General features: G+C 32.7%; 1 protein-coding gene across 2 annotated transcripts in view; it reads right to left on the bottom strand.

The window, feature by feature from the left end:
- LOC125819085 (disease resistance protein RPP13-like) overlaps window positions 1-26,623 on the bottom strand; it is an 87,676-nt gene extending 61,053 nt beyond the window's left edge. Inside the window, exon 1 of one of the 2 annotated variants that reach the window (XM_049498598.1) lies at window positions 25,650-26,623. In XM_049498598.1, the coding sequence (XP_049354555.1) occupies window positions 25,650-26,592 (943 nt within the window). In that variant the 5' untranslated portion in view covers window positions 26,593-26,623. The remainder of the gene's footprint in view (window positions 1-25,649) is intronic. The other variant, XM_049498597.1, reaches the window with a different exon arrangement.
- Window positions 26,624-26,964: the final 341 nt, after the last annotated feature.

Below are 26,964 nucleotides of genomic sequence, written 5' to 3'. Positions count from 1 at the left end.
AAAGTAAAGAGTTTAAAGTTGAGTTCTTTTCTCAAAGTTATTAGGGAACTATGTATTCCCAAAGAAGTTTTAAAGAAATGTTTTTACATTTAAACAAGGTTGGAAACTGAGATTTCCAAAAAGCCTTCGGGCTAGTTTTTGAGTAATTATCTCATATCAGCAGGAAGAAATATGTTTTAAAAACATAAGAGCCAGTACATTTTTGGGAGTAGTATCGAGCACCGAATTGGGGGAGCGTTCAAAGAACCCACAGCCCCCATAGAACCATGTTAGCCACCATGGGTAGAAAAGGATCATACTTTTTAGATGAATCCTTTTCAGATTAGACTAGTGGATCCATTAGGCAGTTCAGGTCTTATACCTTTGGCCGGGTATAAGATGCTCTGGCAGCGTGAGGTCGATCGCTGTATCATCACTATAGCTCTTATGTGATGGTTGTCGGTTAGAGAAACTCCCACAGCAGTTATTGTATTTTTCATACACAGAGATTATTGTATTTTTTATATACATCAGTTCATTGTATTTTTATACACATTTCAGGCTTATTGTATCCTTGTATACACACAGAGTTCATAGCATGTTTTAAGCAATCTTTCTTTATATCGCACTTGTTTTAAATTGCCTTATATTGAAAGAAGTCAGTCAGGTTGAGTTAAGTTGAGCCAGGTAAGCTATTCAGTTTCTTCCAGTTTTCCTTCTAGCCTTTGTTGCTTAGTTTTCCAGCTTGCATACTCGTACATTCCATGTACTGATGCCAGTTGGCCTGCATCGTTTGATGATGCAGATTCAGGTACCCCGGATCAGCATCCTGCACGTCGTTGATCCAGCTGAGCACTCCAGAGTCAGTGGTGAGCCTCCTTGCATTCCGGAGGACTCAATTATTTTGTGTTCTTAGTTTTTGTTTTATTAGGATGTTGCGGGGTCTGTCCCAACATCCATCTCAGTATTTTAGAGGCTTCATAGACAGACAGTCAGTTAGTTAGTTTTGAGTCTCTCATCTATATATATATGTAAATATTCTATTTTGAGATTCGAGTTGCCTTTATGGCCATATTTTATAAGTTAAGTTGTTTTGTAATATTGCATTGCATTGAGTTATTCTGTTGAGGTTTCCGCTGAGTTAAGAAAGCCAGGCCAAGGGTTCGCTTGGGGCTAGAAATGGTCTCCGGGTGCCGGTCCCGCCCAGGGTGTAGGCTCGGGGCGTGACAACTACACGCCTATTAAGGCGAGTGAGAAGCATTTTTACTTTAAAAAATATTAAAAATTATTTTAAAAAATTTTAAAATTTTACTAAAACATTAATTAAAAAACTCCTTTTTCTTGACCCATTACACCTCCTTTTCAGCCATATCCATCCCCTGCCCAACCCTTTTTTTCTTTTTTTCCACAATCTATTTTCATTTATTTAGATTATCTTGGGCACCTCCTTCAGTCAACTAATTCACCGACGGAGGGAAAGAGCGGTGCTGGTGGTGCGATCGCTGAACACCATTGATACACAGTGGAGTGAGAGAGAGGCGCGGCTGAAGAGGAAAACAAGGTGGGTGAGGGTGCGAAGATCTAATCATGGCGGCGAAAATGGTGATGGTATGCGGCGGGGATGAAGGCGCAAATGGTGATGGTGTTCGGCTAGATCTGGTGTGGTGGCTTAGGTTGTTGGTTTTGTGAGGTTGGAGAAGGAAAGGAAAATGGTCGTGACGTGCGGCAGAGATGAAGGCAGGTAAAGGAAGGAATATGAGTGGTTTCGCCGGCAGCGACGGTTTGGGCCATGAAATAGTGGGAAGGGGAGAAATTGTAATGGGTTTTACTTTAAATAATATAATTATTTTTTTTCATTTTACCTTTTATTAAACAATTTTGATTAGTAATTTTTAAAATAATTATGACATGGCATTAATATATCTGATGTGTATATGATATGTCATTTATATAAAGGAGAGTGAGCTACACACATGGTTGAAGGGGTTTAAAAGACTCATTTTTATTGAATTAGAAATGTTCACAATACAAATGCATACAAGTATAAGGGTCCACAAGACCATTTTGCCAATACAATATAATACAACACACCATCATATAATATAATACATTATAAAATAATATATAAGAACCATCCAAACAAAGTGTAAGTCGAGAATCAAGATATAAGCAAGACTTCCAAAAATTGGACGATCAATACGAAAGTAATATATATGCACTACTTCTTTGCCGGCATATGTATTGGTTAAAAACCAATGGGGGCGTGTTTGGTACGACGAAAGTCATATTTCATCCTAAATGATTTTATAAGAAAATATTGTTCTCCAAAAATATTTGTTTAGAAAATGTTCTATGATGTTTAACCCGCCGGTGAGTGAAAAGTAATTTTTTAGAAAAAAAATATATAAAGTTTATTCATAATCATGTTTAAGTATTAATTAAAGTAGTATGAAAACAACAGTGAGAAAAGTTGTTTCTCCCCTTTTAGTAGAAAATTACTAACAAACATGTATGTTTCCCTAGGAATATAATATAACAATAGCAATAATATATTCAGTAAATTAAAGTTCCACAAGTAGTGGGGTGTATGTAGACCTTAACTCTATTTTTGTGGATAGAGGAATTATTTTTGAAAGACCCTTGGCTAAAGAAAATAATTCTCAAACCATGTTTGAAAGAAATGTTTTCAAGTGACAGCTTAAAATGAAGAAATGTTATGTAAGATTGGAATTTGTTTGTATATTTAATTTTCGTATTATCAAATACACTTCACGTCTTTCATCCTCCTTCAGCTTTGGACAATTATTAATATGAAAACCTTTAATTAGAGGCATGGCACTTGTGGCTAAATCCCATCTTTAATTATCCGATCTATATGTTTGGTTAGTGCTACCATTAATACCAACTATAATTCTCTAACATATTTGGTACAAGATTTTTGATAAATTAAAATCTTTAAAATTAAAACTATTTTTAAACATAATATTTTTTAAAAAAAAAATGGAAAATAAATGTTATACAAAAAAAAAAAGAGTAATAAATTCAGATTTCTTCAATGAGGGATTTGATCCTTACTCGTGAGAGAGAATTAATTATAGGGTTGAAAAACATCAATGCTTATTATAATCCTAATTATTCCCTTCGTTCCTACTTATATGTCACCATTTTAGATTTTACGTCCCTTAAGAAACTAGGTAAGTGTACCGTTGTACCCTCCTTATTTAGTGGTCTTTTGAGGTCATATTTTCAATAAATGAACATAAATTATTTATTTTGATTAATTAAATTGATCTATAAACATGTATATATTAATTATTTAGTTTTCCTATGTGGTCAAATTCATGCTTTCAAGACTAATAATTCTCAAGGGTAAAATAAGAAGAATAATGTGGTATGCATTAATTTTGTGAAATGATAAATATTAAGAAACATCTATTTTTAATAAGAACGACATATAAATATGAATGAAAAAAGTAGTAATTAAACTCTTAAGAGTTTAGAATTTAAATATAACATTAATAGACAATTCATGAATTTGTTATCAAAAATAAATTATGCATATTTTTTTCTTGATAATAATTCTACTACGTAACTATAAGTGTGGATAACCACCTAGCTGGTGGTCAACATGTCTGTTTCACCTATGTGGTTTCACACTTACACATGCATTTGTTTATTTTTTCTCTCCATTTTAATTTATTTGTCTTATTTTTTTATATATATTTAAATATGCGTAAAAAATACTATAAATCATGATAATTGACAACTTAAAATATCTTTTAAAAAACATATAAAAAATTCAATTGCATATAAAAAAAATTGATTGATTCATAAAATTAATCTGTCAGTGTCACTTAAAATGGGAAAAAGAAGTAACATGTATTATTTAATTTGAAAACTACGTAAAAAGTATTGTTATTTAATTTGAAAACTACGTAAAAAGTATTTGTGCTACATATATTATGACAAGGGAAGTAACATATAGTATCGGGCCCGGGCACTTTTACTTATGTCACATAAAGTGAGACAAGAAAATAACAAATATTGAGTCCGGACACTCTTATCTAGTATTATTTATATAATAGAGAAACAAAAAATAGTAAATTGTGGACAAGAGAGAGTACCATATAATATTTTTAATTTCATTTTAACATATAAAGCATTGTCTTACATGTGGTAAGAGATCGTACAATAGACCAATTAATTAAAACATCACAAAATCATTTTTGGCAAAAACAATTATCTTCAAACCACTCTCATTGACAGCCCTGAAATTAATAACCAATGTGCTTGGCAGAAATGCTCCCATCAATACCTCTACGATTATGAAGACATGATATATGCTTGAAAAGCTTCACCGCATATAATTCCTCTTCAACAGCTCCACGTCTTTCATTCTCTCTGGAATCTCCTTTAAATTTGGACAGGCATGGATATGAAGACCTTTAATCAGAGGCATGGCACTTGTGCCTAAATGCCATCTTTCTAGCTTCTCAAGTTCACTAAGATGAAGGAACTCCAGTTGACTGAAGTTGTTATCACTGCACATTATTTCTTTTCCTTCATAAGCTCTAACCAAGTCGAGATTCCTTAGGTTTGGCAACATTCCCAAAATAGGCATCGGATCTTCTGTCAGTTCTGAGAAATTCAGAAGCATCATTGTGATGGAATTTGGAAACAGATGAGGCAGTTTCTCTATTCTCCCACTTAACCACAATTTCTGGAGCTTTTCACAACAATTAACAAATGCAAGCGATGGAAATGATCCATCATACTTACAAAGCAATCTGAGAGTGCTAAGGTTTTTCAAGCTCCTAATGTTGTTTAAGGAGTAAGATTTATTAATATGATCCATGCTTAATTCTTGAAGATTGACTAAATCAACAAGGGCAACATCTTTCCATTGATCACAACAAATGCCATCAACAACTTGAAGACTAGTGCGTTTTCTTATATGTACCAGAGGTTTTGAATAGTACTGAGCAACTAAATTGTCTTAGATTTATCAGGTCAGCTGTCTCGCGGGGTAGTTTGCAAGAGTATGCCCCCTCATTGACAACAAGTGTCTCTAGATTCTTGAGGTTGCCAATGAAAGAAGGAACATCACGGATATGGATCAATCTTAACAACTTGAGGTGGTACAAACTTCCTATGGCATCAGGTACTATAGACACATTCCCAACATGCATATCCAAGTACAACACATATAGATGTTGGAACACACTCCTGAAGTTTATATGACTCATCTTACGCAAATCGGGATCGAAGAACATAATTGACCTCAACTTTAAGTTAGAAAGATCAAGGAGAGGTACCTTTCTCCTTGACTATGAATCACATGTCTGATACATAAAGAGGATATGGAGTGGCTTCTTGGATCATAAATGTTACAGAAGTTTACCTCCAATGCCTTTTCTATCGCAAGGCCACGGAGTAAATCATGAACCCTACATTTAGTAACTCTATCCCAATATGTATAAGCCACTTGAACCAAGCTTCGTCTTATCAGTTCATTCAAGAAGCCTTCAGCGACATCCTCCGTTCTTTCTTGTCCTCTGCTAAGGTTTTTCAAGCTGCTAATGTTGTTTAGGGAGTAAGATTTCTTAATATATTTCATGCTTAATTCTCGAAGATTGACTAAATCAACAGGGTCAACATCTTTCCACTGATCACAACGAATGCCTTCAAGAACTTGAAGACTAGTGAGTTTGCTTATATGTACCAGAGGTTTTGAATAGTACCGAGCAACTAAATGTCTTAGATTTATCAGGTCAGCTGTCTCGCGGGGTAGTTTGCAAGTGTATTCCCCCTCATTGACAACAAGTGTCTGTAGATTCTTGAGGTTGCCAATGGAAGAGGGAAGATCACGGATACCTCTCAAGCTTAACAACTTGAGGTGGTACAAACTTCCTATGGCATCAGGTACTATAGACATATTATGTTATCTTCTGGAAAAATACCAAAGTAGAGAAAACACTGCTTGAGCGCAGTTGACAAATCATTGTAGCTTAAGGATAGTACGTTAGAGATTTCAATAGATTCATCTTCTTTAATTTTCTTCCAAAGGTGATCTTTCACCTTTTGCCATTCGTTTAGCCCCTTTTTATGTGAAAGTAGTCCGCTCAATACAACAATCGCAAGAGGTAAGCCTCTACACTTTTCCACCATATCCTTAGCTAGACTTTCCATTTTTGGAACCATTACTCGAACATCAAGTAGTTTCCTACAAAAGAGATCCCAACTTTCTGCTTGACTTAGGAAACGAAGTTTATGAACAAAACCTCTGTCGTCTGCTCTTTCAGCGACATCCTCTTTGCGCGTGGTAATAATGACTCTGCTGCCATTCTTGCAATCCGGGAATGCTCTTTTCAAACTCTCCCATGCTTCTCTCTGCCATACATCATCAACCACCACAAGGAATTTGCGATCTTTCAATAGATCACGAAGGTAAATTTCTAGATCTCTTTCTGTCATCCTTTCCAACAGATCTAGAGTTTCCTTGGTGCGACCTTGGATGGATTTTATGATATTCCTAAGAAGATCCATTGTGTTGTACTCTTGAGAGACACATATCCAAGCGCGTGTAGGGAATCTATTGAGTATATCAGGACTAGTGTAAAGTTTTCTTGCAAGAGTGGTCTTGCCTAAACCCCCCATTCCATAAATGGAGATGGCGCTTCTACGAAGCTCTGCTTTGAGAAGTTCAGCTAGCAATGTTTGTACAACATCCTGAAAGCCAACAAAAATGTAATCCTGGTCATCCACATATGAGGTAGTTCTCCTCAATGTTGTAACCTGATTAGTACTATTGATATTTGTAATGCCATAAGTCTCTCGTTTGCGAGAGCTATCCATGATTCGTTGCTTGAGTGATTGGATCTCCTTGGCAACATTGTAGAATTTCTTCTCCTTCCTACATATGCAAGCACAAGCCTTGAGACGACTAGCACCTTTACCAGCCTCGAAGCTATAAGTCTCGAGTATAGCAACAGCATCATTAGCAATAGAGTTGACCTCAAACACCCATTGTTGAACTCTTAGATCTCCGCATTGCTTTAGTTCTGCACATCTGAGGAAAGACTGCATGAAGAGAAGCTCAGTTCTCAGCCACTGTATATCCTCTCTTAGACTTAAACGTAGGTTAATTTCCTGAATGAGGAAATCACCCAATTTTTGAACTGCAAATGACAGAAAGGCATCAGCCATCTTCAGAAGTGTTGATTTATTATCTGGAAAAGAGGGGGATGTATATTGGGATAAGAGATATACACTCAGAAGCAGTAGACATAAATAGCGTGTTCAAAGGATCCACTTGTGTGATTGTTGAAATATGTATTAAAGCCTCTTCAACAACCATTACACAACTTGTGGGAAAATATCTACGGAGAATTTTTTGTGTACTTTGACTTTCTTTTTATCACATTGCTCAACAATGAAAGTGAATATTTTTAAGTATATAGCAAGCCCTCAGTTCCTTTTTTTTGAACGCGCAGGTGGACTATTTGTTAGGAGACAATCCACTAAAAATGTCATACATGGAGCTAGGTATCCACAGAGGATTCATCACAGGGGATCCTCAATCGCAAACCATACAGCAAAGATACAATGCAGGTCTGGTTTCATTGTGATGAATTCACAATCACCAAACCCGAACATACTAGTGGGGGCTGTGGTGGGTGGTCCTGATCAGCACGATCATTTCCCAGACGAGCGTTCAGATTACGAGCAATCTGAACCCGCCACTTACCTTGCTCATTCATTTGGCCAACTCTAAGTCAAGTGTAGAATCAAGAATGGCCATGTTGACCTTTTTTTTTCCCTAATTGCTTTGTTTCACTTGTAGTAATATAATTCCCCCTTGTTGGGGCATATGTTACCACTATTATTGAAACTAATTTTTGATGTTGAAATATGTACTATTAATATTGTCTCGAAAGGTAAATAGTACTTATACAGTCCATTTCTTTGGTGATTTCAGTAATTTGGGTTAGAAAAAGAGATATACTCTCAGAAGCAGTGGACATAAATATGTGATTGTTGAAATATGTACTATTAAAGCTTCTTCAACAACCATTACACAACTTGTGGGAAAAAGTATAAAAGTAATAATTATATATGTTGTACATTGGTCCACAAATATCATAAAGTTATGTATAAAAACTGAAAGAATGAAGTTTTTTTTATGCCTATTGATACATTGTTAGTTGAGAATATAATTGTCTATGATTTATGTCAGATTGGCTCGTGAATGTGATTTTTGCCTACGTACACATTGTCTATGCTTTCAGTGTATGGTATATATTTTAAATTTTCTTGGTATTAGGTATGATATTCGGTGGTTATAAATAAAATATCAAATAGTGTATCAAAATATATAAGTACATAAATAATTCATATATCATATATTATTATAAGTAGGAAGAGTTTAACCCAAAAGTTGATTTACCGTTTTAACCCTACAGTTTTCATAAATATTAATTTATTATAAATTAGCTCATAATAAATATTAATTTATAATAAATTAGCTGATAATACCTAATTTAATTCTCCAGAAACCAAACGTTGCCTCAGCCTCATCGTTCAACGTAACAGAAACGTAGAGTTTCTGCTCAAACTCCTCGATCAGTGCGACAGACCTTTTTCGACGCTCAGGTTCAGCTGATCAAAAGCCTTTACAGATACTTCAGGCATCTATATAAATGTCTCCAACAAGTTGTTATTGCCAATTAGCTGTTACTCTTTTCTGTGCCTCAATCAAATACAACATTGTCAGGTAAAAAAAATTTCTCCTCATATTGTTGTTTAATCAATAAGTACGGTAAGTAAAGTACTCCACAGATTGTTGTTTAATCAATAAGTATGGTCAGTAAAGTAAAATTTCTATCTTTTACTTCTTGATTCTGCTTGAAAGCATGCATTTTAAGTCGTTAGCAATTTTTTTTCTTTGTGATCCGCATGTCTGGGATCTGTATCAAATACGAAAGTTGTTAGCAATGTTGTGCCTAATGGTTCTCTTTCATATGCAGCTTCTAACAGCAGTTTATTGGAAACTTTTGCATGAATCTGATCCTGCAGCGGTTCAGGTAGTCCTAAAAACTCCATTATGATTTTAATGCAGGAACTCTTTTTTTTTGTTCCAGAAGGACCTTGTCATTTGTTTATCTTCCTCCCATTTTTACTGATTGAATATAAGTTTTATGTGTTGAAATAGTTGACATTGTGAGTGTTCTAATAAAAGAAATTTGATTGCAATTTTGCTCTATGATAAGTTGAATATCTACCCTAAATCCCACTTGTGGAACTACACTACGTATGTTGTTGTTGATTGGTTAGATATGTAGATGATCCATCATTTAATCCCACTTGTGGAATATTTTCCTTTTATGATGAGTTGAACGATCATTTTATCTGAGTTGTTGTTTAGCCATCTGGATCCTCTTCTCCCATTTTAATTGTCCTTGAGAGTATTTTCCAGATTTGCCAGTGTGTCCTTTTCTGTAGTTAGCTAATCATTGCCTTCAAGAATCGCCATGAAAAAATAGAACTTTACTCTGCTTATACTACTGAACGAGTAGTTGCAGTGCTTCACGAGCTCCTTAGTTTGACTATGGAAAAGAGGTTGACATCTGCTCAAATAGATGCATTTCATTCCGAGTTACAGTTACCAGCTAGACTTTTGCTTTGCTTAATCAAACAACATAGTATATTCTGCATCACTAATAAAGGTGTCAGGAGTACCGTGATACTTAAAGAACAGTTACCAGCTAGACTTTTGCTTTGCTTAATCAAACAACATGGTGTATTCTACATCACTAATAAAGGTGTCAGGAGTACCGTGATACTTAAAGAGGCTTATGATGGGTCTAGTTTGATCTGTAAATGCCCTATGTTATTATTTAAAGATAAGTTTATAGCACTTACAGTAGGAAATGATATTGATTCATGTATCAGTGCTCCGACTTAGTTTATTTAATGAAAACAGTGGTTTGACATTGTAGTTTGTTCTTTTTACCCTGTTTCTCAAGGGTGTTGATCAGTATTGTTGCAGTGTTGTTCTTGTCAAGAAGGATATTTTGTGGCTTAATGTCGCAATGAATGATCTGGTTGTCGCACTCTTCATGAAAGTATAACAGACCTCTGGCAATGTCAAGTTCTGTGTCATTTCTTAGCTTATAGCTTGGTCTTTGTCCATCGCAAAAGATCAAATTTGACACAGCCCCATTTTTCAATAATTCATAAACAACAAGCCTGTTGCTTTTTTCATTGCAGAAGCCTAACAAATGAACCAGATTTTTCTAATGTGTGAGGCCTATCACCCTTACTTCTGCCAAAAATTCTTTATCATCACCTTGTTCAATTCCATTTCCTAATTTCTTCTCAGCAACTTCAACTTCTTCATCCTCTAACTTGAGAATTCCGCTATAAACACCACCAGAAGCTCCTTGGCCTAATTTATTCTTGATACAGCTGGTGGCTTCGTGCAGCTGCTGGATTGAAAATGCCCTTAAATACATTGCAATTGCCTTTCTTTTTGGAGGGGTTTTGGCATCTCTGTATTTCTTCATAAAAGTGTGCTAATATATAGCAATTGCTGCAAAAAATTGAGTTCTGAGTCAAAGTCTGAACGAGTGTACTGAAAATCTTTATCATTTTTAATAAAGTATGTTGACAAAGGCACTTGGTGATTTCTTCCTAATTGGCCAAAGTTTCGGTCGATAGAGTTACCTGGTGTATGTGCTCGTGAGATAAGGCTTTTTAACAGAATGCACACTTCCACTACATCAATACTAGTGCACGCACTCATAACAACACTGCTTTACAAATGTCTATCGAGAGAATGAGACAACTTAGCATGGCTCACACGTGCAACGCACGTGTCCATGACTAGTATTATTATAAATACTAACATATATTCCTCCTACCATTAGTACAACACCAAATGTTAAGATGTTGGAATACTCCTACCATTAGTTTTTTTTTTTATGCCTATGATACACATGTATATATCTACATGTGTGAAATGTTGGTATGATATAATTGAGAGAATTTTTGAAAAGTCAGAGTTATAGTTATACGAGTATATTTGATCAATTGAGTAATTTGTGTGGGATTAGAGTTAGTTAGCATGTGGACTTGAGTCTTGAACTGTGACCTTTTTCACTAGCATGGAATGAATGTGACACAACATAAGTAGAAGCACCATCTGGTCTGGTTATCTTTAAGCAGACTCATCCTATACATATCGAACATATTTGGACAGTTATGCTCTTTAGTGGGAATTGTACATATGATGTTTTCCAAGAAAAATGACTTTCGTCACATCAAACACACATCATTTTAGTACCACCCAATTTTAGTTCCTTTTAAGGTTAGATCATGTTTGGTAAAAAAGGCATGTAATTAAATTTGAGTCAGAAAATTAGACTTCTAATGATTGGATTATTTTGGTATACGTTGCTATGTGGTTATGATTCTTTGAGGTCGTTAAAATGATTTTAAAGTTGTTTTTTGGAATTAAAATGTGATTTAGTAGGAATGTCATCCTTTAATATTCAGTGAATACATACACAGGATTCTGCAGCAACCAAGGCTTTAAGCGTGTTTATCTTGGATTCGGAGAAAATGAACCTCTGATGGATCCATCCTTCCATTTTCGGCTAGACAACAGGGGAAACCAGAGGACCATCAAATGGTGATGACATTAGTGAATCCTTAGCACAGTATGGAGGAGATAATGTTGATTTTGGATCTCGAGTTAACCTAGCCCAATCCCTAGTAAGCTTGCATGCGTCTCCCACCTATTAGGATAGAAATAACAATACGTCATGTGAAAAGTAATAATTGTAAATCTTGAAGGACGATAAATCAGAAGCAAAAGTAAAAGCGATACTAAAATAAAAACATAATGTTTAATATATGATTTGATCAAATGACCTGCATATTCGAAAACTAATATAAAAAATACATGACAAACTCTAACACTATGCATGCACCTTGTGCAACATGTAAAAACTAAGAGCGATTCCTCCACACTCGAAATGGCTTAATTGTGCAAGACATAAGGGACCAAATGTTGATGACGACGAATCTCTACAAGATAAACCTTGAAGGAATGTCAAATCAGGGTGGTTAATAACTTTATCCATGGAAGAGTTGATTTCGACTTCGAAGAACTCAGCACCATGATCATCACACTCAATAGTAGCATTGTTTTTTAGACTTCCTGCCCATGGATAGTAAAATGTAAGAGTTTTTGAGAAAAGAATTTGTTAGAAATTTAGATAATTTGTGTTTTGGGATTGTAGCCACTTGATGTTTTGGGTAGAAAAAAACAAAGGGTACATAAATGTTACCAAAAAATTGATCAAGAAGGGAAAGATTGTGCCATCTTTTAGTATATGGGGTGGGAGAAAAAGGTTTGATAATCTTCTTTGAAATAGTTGATATCATTTTTTTTAATGGTAAGTCCAATTAACTCTATAGTATATATATTGAATACTACATTGATATTAGATGTGCTAGTCAAAGTACAACTACTAGTTGCACATGGGAATTTAAGGCAAAAAAATGACAGGTATGTGTATATTGGGAATATCACAAATTATAGAAGTCATGTACTACCCTTGTTGTGCACTACACCTATCTATTCATCAACAATTCATATAACATTCAATGCGAAGAAACTCTTGTTTTCATTTTTTATGGTGTTTTTTTTTTTTTTTAATTTCTTGTTTTGATTTGGTAAGTTATGTCTGGATTTACTATTTCAATCTCTGATGAGGGTCAAATACCTCTAATATCTACTATAAGTGTCAAAGAACAATAAAAAGAATCCTCAATAAAAGCAAAAAAGAACATCTTGAATGATAAACAAAATAAGATCATATCGAGGTTCTAATTGTATAACTTTAATATAATGGCTTAAACTGAAAAGTGTTACACTCCCTTGGAATAAGTGCATGCATGTACATCACACCTCCTACAATTGTTGCCAAAATTCTAAATGCGGCAGCCTCATTTCTAACCATGCTCCAAAATCAAATAACAAATTAAATTAGACCGGTCCACCAAATCGAAATTACGCACTCCCTCTTTTTCATATTAAGTGAATTTTTGGACCTTTTTCATTGTTTAAAATGTTGGTGAAATTACATATCACAAATCACATTTGAAAATTGAAAATGAAGAAAATAAAATATCTTCGGGGTGAAGCGCTGATATTTCACTCTCTTTAAGGAGACTCAAGTTCACTGCAATAAATCTTTTCACCGATTCAACAGTAATGCACTTATCCCCTTCAGAATACAACAATTCAAACACAAAGTGTAATTCGACAAACTCTAGACAAGAGTTGAGTAAAATAATATGAGATTGAATGAAGAACTAATGGTCATGGCAACCACGTCCAGTGAGCATTGAATCCAAATGGAGTAATTAGGGACACATACCTCCAACGTTCTAATGCAGCAATGCGAAGATGCATATTTTTTATACTCATTCTGTCCTTATTTATTTGTCCATTTTTTACTTGACACACCTATTAAAAAAATAATAATTGACATAGTGAATTTATCATTTTATCCCTATTAATTGATAGAATTCCAAAATCAATTTAATTATTACGGAGGTTCTACTTTTTTCAAAAATATTAACTTTCTAAATAAATTGAGGCTCTAATAGGTAAAAAAAAATATTGTCTTTTCTTAATTTGTCTAAAATGACAAGTAAAAAAGGACAGTGGAGTACAATCAAAATGCCACACTAACACAAAATAATAATTGAGTTGTTCAAAATTCAGAATAAATTGAAGATGAATGTTCAAATAAGATATTTAATTTAGTGGGGATAGATTTTCCTATTATTGCCACAAAAATATTTAGTGACAATTGAGTTAGTGTTATTACATCCAGATTAATAGCTAAATTCTTTAACGATATTTCTATAAAAGGTTAGATTGAAACCCGTCCCATTAACATTTGTATATAGGCCTAAAGTCAAATGTGATAGTCAGCTCAATCAGAGTAAAAACGGTCAAACAAATTTTTCGTGAGACAATGTATCTAATAATCATGTTACTATAATTTTCACTTATAAAAAATCTAGAATATGTTAACAAGAAAATTTTAAAAAAATAATCTCCTGTTTGAGGTAGGTTCAAAGTCTTCTTTGAAATACTTTCTTAAATAATTTTAATCCTCTAAATATACCAAAATTGAGTACTTTTAATCTCCCCCAAACATATAACAAATTCTGATTGATAAATTTTAGTAGAGATTTTAAATTTTTTTAATAAAAGATTAACCAAAAACTCCAATAATATATGTATAGTCAAATTCCATAAATTACAAACCAAAAACAACACTAGATACCAAAAATGCATAAATGAAAGTGTGAAAGTGACTTAATCATATACCCTAGTTCATGCCTATATAAATAGAATATTCCTCAAATTAATGGAATATGCATAGAGAGATCAAAATCAATCATCCTAGTTTGAGAAACACGTCACTAACAGCCCCCGAATCATGGATAAATATACGAGAGAGGAATCAAGGGGGAACATAATTGTACCTACATATTTATCAAAAATATTTTTATTTTTTCAGATTTTATTTATGGTTGATTTATTTTCCATATATTATCCTAGTTCGTCAAACACGCCACTAACACTCGAATCATGGATCAATCTTATGAGAAAGGAATCAAGGGATCAACAAATTTGTACTGACAATCTTTGATGAATAAAATTATGTTTCTTCATATTTTAATTATGATTGCAATTTATTTTTCTATCACTGTAAAATTTGTTTCAAACAAAACAAACGTATTGTCAAATTCCAAAAATTACAAACCAAAAACAACAAAACAAGACAACAGAAATGCATAAACAGATAAAAAGAAAATGAAAAATTGCACCTCAAAAAGGTGCTACAGACTCTAGAAATAGAACACTTTGACCTAACTTTCAAAGTAAAATAGAACACTTTGACCTAACTTTCAAAGTAAACTACGCTTTATTAACTTAGTTTATTTTGACCTGTTCATTTGACGCCCTCAAAATGGAGTAGCAAATTGGAGGAGGTCATTGTCATTCTTGAAAACAGACATTTGTTGTTCATTCAAATTTACAAAGGCTTCAACTCCTCTACCATGATCATCAGGTGTATTCATTAAGATAAACAAGTTGCTAAATGAACCACTTTCTTGGCTTGCTCTAGTAGGTTTCCCAAATCCAAAATCTATTTTTTCGAATTCGAATGCTAATATACTAGTAATAGTATAAACATCACAATTCCTTTGATGGAATGGCAATTTCCCTGTTCTATATGCCTCCAACATCACTGTGATATATTCATTTTCTTGTAGATTGTTTCTGGTGGACATGTCGTGTTTGGACTTTCTTATGTCGGTTACTAATTTTGGCAGTTTGAGGTCATGTTCGTAGTTTTCATATATTGGTGTGGAAAATATAGTGGCAATATTTCCTATGCTGGTTGGTGGTAGTGGTGCTTGACTTCGCAAGTTTGAGGTTTGGACTAACTGAGATCGTCCTAAATTGGTAGTAGAAGAAGAAGCGGCGCATTTGTAGAGAAGGGCGCTCACGACCTCGTTCCTCGTTGGGTTTTGCACGCAGGATTCTGCAACAACCAAGGCTTTAAGCGCGTTTATCTTGGATTCAGAGAATACAAACCTCTTTTGAATACATCTTTCCTTTTTTGGCTCAATAACAGGGGAAAACAGAGGAACATCAAATGGTACAGATGGCATTAGTGAATCCTGAACAAAGTATGGAGGAGATAATGTTAATTTTGGATCTCGAGTTAACCGAGCCCAATCCCTCAAGAAGTAGTAAGCGCAGCACGCGTCTCCCACCTGTTAGGATTGAAATAACAAGACATGCATAATACATGCAGAAGTTAATAATTGCAAACCTTGAACGAATCAGAAGAAAAAGAGAAGTATACTAAAAGAAATATGGAGCAAACTCTAACACCACCTTGTGGGACATGCAAAGACTAAGCGCGATTCCTCCACACTCGAAATGACTTAATTGTGCAACAATTAAGGCACCAGATGTCGATGACGACAAATATCCCCAAGATAAACCTTGAGGGAATGTCAAATCAGGGTTATGAATAACTTCATCCATGGAAGAGTTGATTTCAACTTCGAAGAACTCAGCACCGTGATCATCACACTCAATAGTAGCATTGTCTTTTAGACTTCCTGCCCATGGATAGTAAGAAGTTAGAGTTTTTGACAAAGAGTTTGTTAGAAATTCAGATAATTGGTGTTTTGGGATTGTAGCCACTTGATGGTTTGAATAGAAAAAAACAAAGGGCATATACAAATTATCAACAACTTGATCAATAAGGGAAAGATTGTGCCATCTTTGAGTAGATGGGGTGGGAGAAGAAGGTTTGATAATCTTCTTTGAAATAGTTGATATCATTTTTTTTATGGTAAGTGTCCCTTTCTTCTTTTAGGCTCTTTATCAAATAACTATATATAGCGGTGACAACTGAGCTGAATTTGAATGGATCAATATGAATTGAGTTAATAAGTAAGCAGAGTATTAGTATGTTCAAAAGTTATTTTTGTGAAATTATTTAAAAGGCAGGTCAAACCTCAACCCGTTCATTTCTTACTATATTTTATTTGTTTTTCTATAATTTTTTAGTATCTAATAAAATTATTATTTTTCTTTATTATGAAAAATGTCTTTCTGAAAATATCTTATCAGATCTCTCATAGATCAATTTGGATTAGATATTAGCCCAAATTTTGATTGGTTGAAATAATATGAGCTCATAAATAAACGAGTCAATAATCAGTTCAAACCAAAGCGAATTGGGCGGATTATGATTTCATGGACTTATATTAAGAGAGAAAGAGAGAGAGATATCTAGTTTTTAAGCTTATCCAATTTGAACAAATATATAATTGTTCAACACTACCATAGACATTGAAAATTTGTGGGATTATGTAAGAGGTGTTGAAATTCTACGAGATGTATTTGATTCCATTTAGAATTCTTGGAGGGTACTAACCCTAAACCCTAGCTTATGCCTATATAAAGGGTATTATATTCCTTAAAGAGGCATCTCGAATATTCCACAAATTCATGAAATATTCATAAAGAGATCAAATCCTAGTTCAAGAAATATGTCACTAAGGTAATGTTATGAGAGAAAAATCAAGGTAGGGATAAATGTTATGAGAGAGAATAAATCAAGGGAGGGATAAATGTTATGACAGAAAGAATCAAGGGGAGGAACAAAATTGTATTTGTACTACTTATCAATAAAATATTCTTGTTTCTTCATATTTTATTTCTGATTGTAATTTAATTTTTGTCACAGTGAAATTTATCGCAAACAACTAGATATACATACATATTGAAGAAAACATGCATCTGCCGTATAGTTGCTTCATCCATGCAGTAGTGTTGTTCTAATTTTGGTAAAATACGTATTCGTATACGGTGTCTACATTGGATTTATTCAACTTATTATGATCAACTAATTTTCAGAAATTTACGTGGAGTGGACTTTTGTAAGGCTGGTGTTAAATTTTTGACCCCGTTAAAAAAAATATTATGCCAAATGAAAATATATACCTCCATCAACTATTAGGGATTTTTTTTTATTACTTAAAAGTTGTTTGTTTGTTTGAATACAATTTTGGTAAACAATAATAGAGCAGAAATAATTACATCATTAGAAAAAGAAACAGACAAAAAATATCTAAGTCATGCTGAGTCTTTCTAAATTGACTTTTAGACTTTTTTTTTCAATAATTTCAAATTGTTTTTATTTCTGCTGACTCAAAATTTTGGACCTCATTTAAGAACAAAACTCTATTATTTTTTTTGAAAAAATCTAGATAAATATTGAAAAAAATTCTTTAAAGCTTCACTTAAAAACTTGATCTGTCGTGAATCGTTTTGAGTAAAAAATCTTTGAGTTGGTCTGGACTAGAAAAAAAAACTACAATGTATAAATATTTTATTAAACACGGTATATTAATGTGTGTGTATATATATACGAGAAGTGCTCTTTGTAGACCACTTAATACCATGTATAGCTGTCCGTATAGAAACACATAAATCGTAATCTAAATCAATTATTGATTGAACATAAATTAGTATGCAATTGATCAAAAAAGACTAAAAGAAAAACTTATATATAAAAATTGACTAATCTTAAAACATTACTAAACTGAGACTAGTGTTTTTCCAATCAATCGCTAAAGCACCAAAAAGTTTTATCATAAAAGTAGGTATTTTTTTTTTACTATGTATAAGTGCAATTATAATCGTCATTTATCTTCAATCATAACAACTTAGACTCACCATCAGAAGCCAAAGAAAGTCAATTCTGAACCAAAATCTTCAGAAATGACAGAGAAATATATTGTAGAAAATTTGTAAGAAAAAATAATGAAAAATCATTTATTTGGTTCAAGCATACCATCAAACACCTTTGTTGCACCAACTCTTAACCTCAAGGGTAATATATATATATATATATATATATATATATATATATATATATAATACATTGTTATACATTATAAATAAATAACTATATGCCATTATCCAATAATGATACATTAAATAACTATTTATACAATATCAATACATAACATATAGGCAATTCATTATATATGCATGCGGCCATTTTTGCTGATTTTTTTGTAATTAAGAAGATTTTCTATTTCTAAACCTCGTAGATTTTGGAGCTGTTAGTTTGGACTTGGTCCATTGCTTCACCCAAATCCAACCTAATCTGCGATTTGATAGGATTGAGCTAGAAAAAAGCTAAAGTTCATTTAAGAACGAGATTGTTTAGCCTAACCTAAATAAGCTCGTCAACTCATGAGGCTTAATCAAGACTGGATTGGTCCAACCCAGACTGTGAGTCGAGTAAAAAATATTTAATTAAAAATATAAAATAAAAATAAAATAAAGTAGAGGACTTGGAATAACAAGAAAAACAAAAAAGGCCAAACTCAAAATTTATATAACCCATTATATATGCATATTGTAAAATTCTAATAATTGGAGATTGTCTACGATTGTTTTTTATTTATTTTTATTAAATTTGACATTAATTAATTAAAAGTTGAGCTAAAATGTATTAATTTCCTTTTCCAATGAGGATGGGTTTCTCACATGAAAAAAGTCCAAACATTTTACTAATTGAGGGATACTTATGTGATGACACATTAAAGATATTACTAGTAATATAAATATATAAATGTATTTTTTTTTAATGGATAAAAACAAAAATAATGTTATGATAGCAAGGTAAGACAATTCAGATCCAAATATCGAATTTATCTTTTGTAGTAATCACATGTAGTTCCCTGCTAGTATATATTATCTTTCTTTTTTTTTTTTAAATTTTAAAATTGATATAAAAACTCGTTCATGGGTTATATTAGGATGATTAAATTTCAAAGTCAAAGTTAAAAACATCAATTTTTTCCTTCAAAATACATAAAGGGCCATTCAATTTTCGGTTTAATCAAAAGGGACACTTCGCTAGAGAAGGAGCGAGATATGTTTGTACTATAACTATCGTTAACGGCATAAGAAATGGATCATCTCGTTGACTTACAAGCGATTTTCTCTTTTATTTTAACGTTTTTTCTCGCTACTTATGAGCGATTCGCTCTCTAGCCCCCCCCCCCCCCCCCCACCCAATATCGCTCCACACCAAGCGAGTTTGCAAGTTCTTTTTTTTTTGTTATTCTCGCTGCACACTGAGCGAGTTCTCAACTTCTTTTATTATATGCCCTCATAGTAACCCTGTCATTAATTTTCATTTAGATAACGACAAAAAACTTTCTAATAATATAGAAAACATTTTTATTTATTAATTTTTTCATAAATTGAAGTAGGATAAACATTTTCTAATGAGAAAAATCATTATTAGGAAAATAAATAATATATTTAATTGAAAAAAGACAGTTTTGACTTATTAAGTAACAATAAGAGCATTTTCAAATCAAATTATTAGAGACAATGATATTTTTGGATCAAATCAGTGGCAGAGCTAGAATTTTTAATAAGGGGGTTCAATATTTGAAGAACTAAACGCACCAATTAACCAAAGGGGGTTCAACGTCTATTATATATACATAAAAAATAGTTTTAACCATGTATAAATAGTAAAATTTTCCACCAAAGGGGGTTCGGATGAACCCCCTAACAGAAGGCTGGCTTCGCCCCTGGATCAAACTATTAACTGAGGATATTTTTGTTCATTTTACATAATTTAAGAATATTTTTAACTTTGTTCCGTTAATTAGGTCATCACAAAATAAAAAAAAAGTTATCTTCCAACACATGTTTCCAAAAACAAAAAGAAATTAAACATTGAAAAAACAAAACATAAGAAAAAACAGAATGTTGAAATAATCCAAGTTGATTGATCGTTGGAGAAGCCAAGTTGATGAAGGTGAATGTCTTCAAGTGACGACTTCTTCTCTGTAGATTTAACACAAATATTATTTATATAAAAGAGGGGGGTAAATGAACAAAAATGTCCTCCGTTCATAATTTAGCTTTAAAATATTCTTACCGTCAATATTTTGGTTCAAAATGCTCTTAAACTATGCGAAAGGAATAAAAGTACCATTCGTTTGTAGTTTGATCCAAAAATGCCCTTATTGTTATTTAATGGGTCAAAAATACTCATTTTCCAAATAAATATATTATTATTTTCTTTTTCTAATATTTTTTTAAAAAAATAGCAAATGTTTATCTTACTTCAATTCTGAAAAAAATAAAAAAAATAAAATATTTCTTATTTTATTATCATTATTTTTTATTGTTATATCTATATCTATCTATACTGCCTTAAAAACATGAACTCCTAAACTGAATATTGAATTACTATAATACCCCCAATTAAAAATACTCAATTTATTTTATTTATTAATTTAATTATTTGTATTATATTAAATGTAGATACCCTTTCATATTAAAGGGTTGTGATTTTCTCAAATCGATATGACTTTTCCAAAGGGTTGCGACTTTTTGATGGATTTTGACATTTTTGATGAGTTGTGACTTTTTCAAAGGGTTGTGATATTTTCAAAGGATTGTGACTTTTTCGAAGGGTTGTGCCTTTTCCGATGAGTTGTGACTTTTCCGATGATTGTGATTTTCCGATGAGCAGTGACTTTTTCGAAAGGTTATAACTTTTCTGATAAGGAACAATTAACACCAATTAATACTAATTAGCTGTAAATAGAGGGTTTCCTCTCACTTTTAAACTAAGATTTTTTAAAGTTTTCTACTCTTCTTCTTCTTAAAAAATCTCAGGGTTATTTGCAACACAGTTGATTAAGTTCAAAATTCAACGAAATTTGAGGTACCACATAAGAAAGAGTTGGTGAACAAATCGTAGGAAATCATTCATAAATTCACAATCGTATTTTTTCTTACGATTTTCATGAGTTAACAGTGACGAAAAGTTGTGGAAAAGACAATAATAATAAACAAATATGAAAAAAGTCACATGATTTGGTTAAGATATTTCTTCTTTGGTTTTTTATTTTTTATTTGTTTACCCTCAAATGAAGCAGTTTCTTTTTGATTTTACTAAAACAACGGGCATCAACGTTGTCCATTGAATCAGTAGTTTTGTTGTTAAATCCACAATTTCAAAAATAGATTTTCACTTTTACTTATAATATGATAATATAGACATGAAAATAATTATTTTTTAATAGATATGTGAGTAAAAATGAATGAAGAAAGTAAAGAGTTGGTGACAAGAGATTTTAATCAAATGGAACACTATAGTGAATATAGCATGAAAATATATTTTCTTCTTCCTTCTTCATTGGCTATGTATCGTTCCATATATTTTTTTTCCTATTATTTTTTGTTCATTTTAATTTGAGAAAAATTTATATCACAAGATACACTCCTTGTTAGCTGTATAAAAATAGATAAGAAAATAGTGATTGATCATAAAATAATCTTAAATCAAATTAAAGATTCTATAAACAATACTTTAAATTTTATTCATCTATTAATTTTTATTATTGAAAAATTTAAATATATTGTATCACGATACAACTTCTATAAGATTCTAGATACTTTCATTAGACAACAACTATATGATATGTATGAGGCAGGAAAAAGGAGAAGACTACAATTCTATAAAGATAAAATAGAAACTTAAAGAAATGAAATATTTTTCACCAAAGGTGATGTTGTTCATATATTAAAATTAAATTAGCTGCTGAAATATATATGTATATCTAAACAAATAATTGGTCAAGCTAAATAGTTGACATAAACTCAAACCTCAATTTAACCATCATTCGTATAACAATAAAGTACCTTCTTTTTTTTTTGTAGAATTATCTCTCTATGATAGTTTTACTCAAATATTAATTGGTAAAAGATGGATTACGTATAAAGATAAAATATTGAAATATTTATGGTAATCCTTATTAGTGTCATGCACATACTAAATTTCAAGTATGAATATTTAAGAGAAAAATTATACTTAAATGGTGTCCATCATTTATGTTCATAATCTCAAGAGGAAAGACTATTGATGACATTTTTTGTATTGATATTTTTTAAAAATCTTGTTGGTTAGATTTGTTTACAAAATTGAGTGAAGTAAATAATGATACTTCTAAAGAAATGTCACTTTCTTCCCATATTTAAACTTTGAATGCATTTTGAAATGTTTCAATAATATCTGGTCATTTTGATCTCAAAATGCATGTAACTCTATGACAATCTGTATTAATCATTTAAAAACACTTGTCATATGTTCTTTAAATTATAATTATTTACTAAAAAGTTTTAATTTAGTAATATTAATACTATTTTACAACATCGTATACTTTATATACGATACGCACGTGCAACGTACGTGCCGTGAAACTAGTAAACATAAATTAATGATGGATATACTATGATCTTTTATATATATATATATATATATATATATATATATATATATATATTATCTGTCAAAAGGGTACATGAAGTTATTATATTTTAATTAATAAAAGGGTATAGGGTCAAATATGCCCCTAAACTATTCGAAAAGGTCTAGATATACCCTCCGTTTAAAGTTTGGCTCACTCATGCTCTCGCGTCCAACTTTTGGTCTAAATATGTCCTTATGGGCGTTAGTTGGCCTGCTGGACATATCCAACTCTTTTTTCATTTCTTTAAATGTCACATGGAATTGTCATGTCATTTTGACTTTACCACATGACATCTATATGAAAATGGAAAGGGATCAATTATACCCCTAAAAAATTCAAACCCATAAACACCTAATCCGACCCATAAATCAACCCCCCCTTTTAAATAAACTACCCGACCCATTTTCAATAATTTTGTTTAAATTTTTATTTTTTTTGATAAATTCCGAAAATTAGTAATTGATTAATAAAAAATATGAAAAAAAAAATAAAATTAATGCCAAAAATTCACAAATAAATATTGTAACCTTAAATTCAACAATTTCAACAATTTTTTTTAATTTTTATTTTTTTCGGTAAATCCTGAAAATGAGTAATTGATTAATTAAAAATATGAAAAAAAATATAAAATTAACGCCAAAAAATCACAAATAAATATAGTAACCTTAAATTCAAAAATTTCAACAATTTTTTTTAATTTTTATTTTTTTTAATAAATTACTCATTTTCGAAATTTGCCGAAAAAAATAAACATAGGACATTTTTATTCCTTTAACATAATTTAAGGGTATTTTTGACCATTTTCACTATAAAAGAGGAACAAAAAAAATGCTAAATTGTGGACACGAGAGAGTACCATATACTATTTTTAATTTCATTTTAACATATAGAGCATCGTCTTAAATATGGATAAGCAAAAGAACATACAGTAGACTAATTAATTAAAACAATTATGTCCAAACCAATTACACTCACTCAAAAAGCTTAAAACAATAAGAAATCAAACACTAAAACCACTCTCACTGACAGCCCTGAAATTAATAACCAATGTCTTCAAGTGCTTGGCAGAAATCAATATGAAAACCATATATATATATATGCTTGAAAACTACAATAATTCCTCTTCAACAGCTCCACGTATTTCATTCTCTCAGGAATCTCCTTTAAATTTGGACAGTTATGAATACCAAGACCTTTAATCAGAGGCATGGCACTTGTGCCTAAATCCCATCTTTCTAGCTTTGAAAGATCCTCAAGTTGAAGGAACTCTAGTTGACTGAAGCTGTTATCACTGCACATTATTTCTTTTCCTTCATAAGAAGTTGCAGACAATATGAGATTCCTTAGGTTTGGCAACCTTCCCAAAATAGGCATCGGATCTTCCATGAGTTTTGAACCCAAAAGACTTATCATTGTGATGGAATCTGGAAACAGAGGCAGTTTCTCTAATCCCCCACCTAACCACAATTTCTGGAGCTTTTCACAACTATTAACAAATTCAAGATCTGGGAATGGAGATGGGTTATCATATTCACCCAACAATGCGAGAGTGCTAAGGTTTTTCAATCTGCTAATGTTGTTTAGGGAGTAAGATTTCTTAATAAAGTCCATGCTTAATTCTCTAAGATTGGCTAAATCAATAGGGTCAACATCCTTCCATTGATCACAAACAACACCTTTAAGAACTTGAAGACTAGTCAGTTTGCTTATATGTACCAGAGGTTTTGTATACCGAGCAACTAAATGTCTTAGATTTATCAGGCCAGCTGTCTCGCGGGGTAGTTTGCAAAAGTTTACCCCCTCATTGACAACAAGTGTCTGTAGATTCTTGAGGTTGCCAATGGAAGAGGGAACATCGAGGATACCTCTCAAGCTTAACAACTTGAGGTGGTACAAACTTCCTATGGCATCAGGTACTATAGACATGTTCATATCCAAGTACAACACATATAGATGTTGGAACACACTCCTGAAGTTTGTAAGACTCATCTTACGGAAATCTCGATCGAAGAACATAGTTGACCTCAACTTTAAGTTAGAAAGATCAAGTGAGAGGTACCTTTCTCCTTGACTATGAATCACATGTCTGATACATAAAGAGGATATGGAGTAGCTGCTTGGATCATAAATGTCAAAGAAGTTTACCTCCAATGCCTTTTGTATCGCAAGATCACGGAGTAAATCATGAACCCTACATACAGTAACTCTTTCCCAAAATGTATTAGCCACTTGAACCAAGCTTCGTCTTATCAGTTCATTCAAGAAGCCTTCAGCCACATTCTCCATTCTTTCTTCTCCTCTGGGTATGAAACCCTCCGCCATCCACAGCCGTATTATGTTATCAGCCTCCACCAATTGATCTTCTGGAAAAATACCGAAGTAGAGAAAACACTGCTTGAGTGCAGTTGACAAATCATTGTAGCTTAAGGATAGTATGTTAGAGATTTCAATAGATTTATCTTCTTTAATGTTCTTCCAAAGGTGATCTTTCACCTTTTGCCATTCGTTTAGCCCCTTTTTATGCGAAAGTAGTCCGCTCAATACAACAATTGCAAGAGGTAAGCCTCCACACTTTTCCACCATATCCTTAGCTAGACTTTCCATTTCTGGAACCATTGCTCGAACATCAAGTAGTTTCCTACAAAAGAGATCCCAACTTTCTTCTTGACTTAGGAAACGAAGCTTATGAACAAAACCTCTGTCGTCTGCTCTTTCAGCGACATCCTCTTTGCGCGTGGTAATAATGACTCTGCTGCCCTTCTTGCCATCCGGGAATGCTCTTTTCAAACTCTCCCATGCTTCTCTCTGCCATACATCATCAACCACCACTAGGAATTTGCGATCTTTCAATAGATCACGAAGGTAAATTTCTAGATCTCTTTCTGTCATCCTTTCCAACAAATCTAGAGTTTCCTTAGTGCAACCTTGGATGGATTTTATGATATTCCTAAGAAGATCCATTGTGTTGTACTCTTGAGAGACACATATCCAAGCGCGTGTAGGGAAGCTATTGAGTATATCAGGACTGGTGTAGAGGTTTCTTGCAAGAGTGGTCTTGCCTAATCCGCCCATGCCATAAATGGAGAGGACGGTTCGACGAGCCTCTGCTTTGAGAAGTTGAGCTAGCAATGTTTGTACAACATCCTGAAGTCCAACAAAAATGTAATCCTGGTCATCCACATATGAGGTAGTTCTCCTCAATGTTGCAACCTGATTACTTGGCCCTTCTCCTGCATTATAATTGATATTTGTGATACCATAAGTCTCTCGTTTGCGAGAGATATCCATGATTCGTTGCTTGAGTGATTGAATCTCCTCGGCGACATTGTAGAATTTCTTCTCCTTCCTACATATGCAAGCGCAAGCCTTGATACGACTAGCACGTTTACCAGCCTCAAAGCTATAAGTCTCAAGTATAGCAACAGCATCATTAGCAATAGAGTTGATCTCAAACACCCATTGTTGAATTCTATGATCTCCACTTTGCTTTAGTTCTGCATCTTTGAGGAAAGACTGTATGAAGAGTAGCTCATTTCTCAGCCACTCAATTTCCTTTCTCAGATTTTTACGCAGGGAAACTTGTTGTATGAGGAAATCACCCAAATTTTGAACTGCAAATGACAGAAAGGCATCAACCATCTTTAGGAATAACTAGTTTTGATTGAAAAAAAGAGGAGGCTGTATATTGGAAAATGGGTGATAGAAATAAAAGTAAGACCTCAAATAATGTGTACAATTAAGGGTCCACTTATCACTTATGTGGTTTCTGAATAAAGTATTGCGATTGGATAAAAGGACAAAGATGTATTAAAGCATCTTCAACAACCATTTTACAACTTGAGGAAAAACACATATAGAGAAAAGTCTTAAAAAAATAGAGAAACTTCAACAACCATTGCACAACTTGTGGAAAATATATATTGAGAAAATTGAAGCATCTTCAACAAGCATTACACAACTTGTGGAAAAAAAATATTTGTTTTTATTTGTTCATAATAATAATTTTATTTT

This window comes from Solanum verrucosum, unplaced genomic scaffold (assembly GCF_900185275.1).
Source record: "Solanum verrucosum unplaced genomic scaffold, falcon-dt-bn FXZP01000252.1, whole genome shotgun sequence".
NCBI classification, from domain to species: domain Eukaryota; kingdom Viridiplantae; phylum Streptophyta; class Magnoliopsida; order Solanales; family Solanaceae; genus Solanum; species Solanum verrucosum.
Note: the sequence above shows the minus strand (reverse complement) of the source record. Positions and strands in the feature narration are given on the sequence as shown.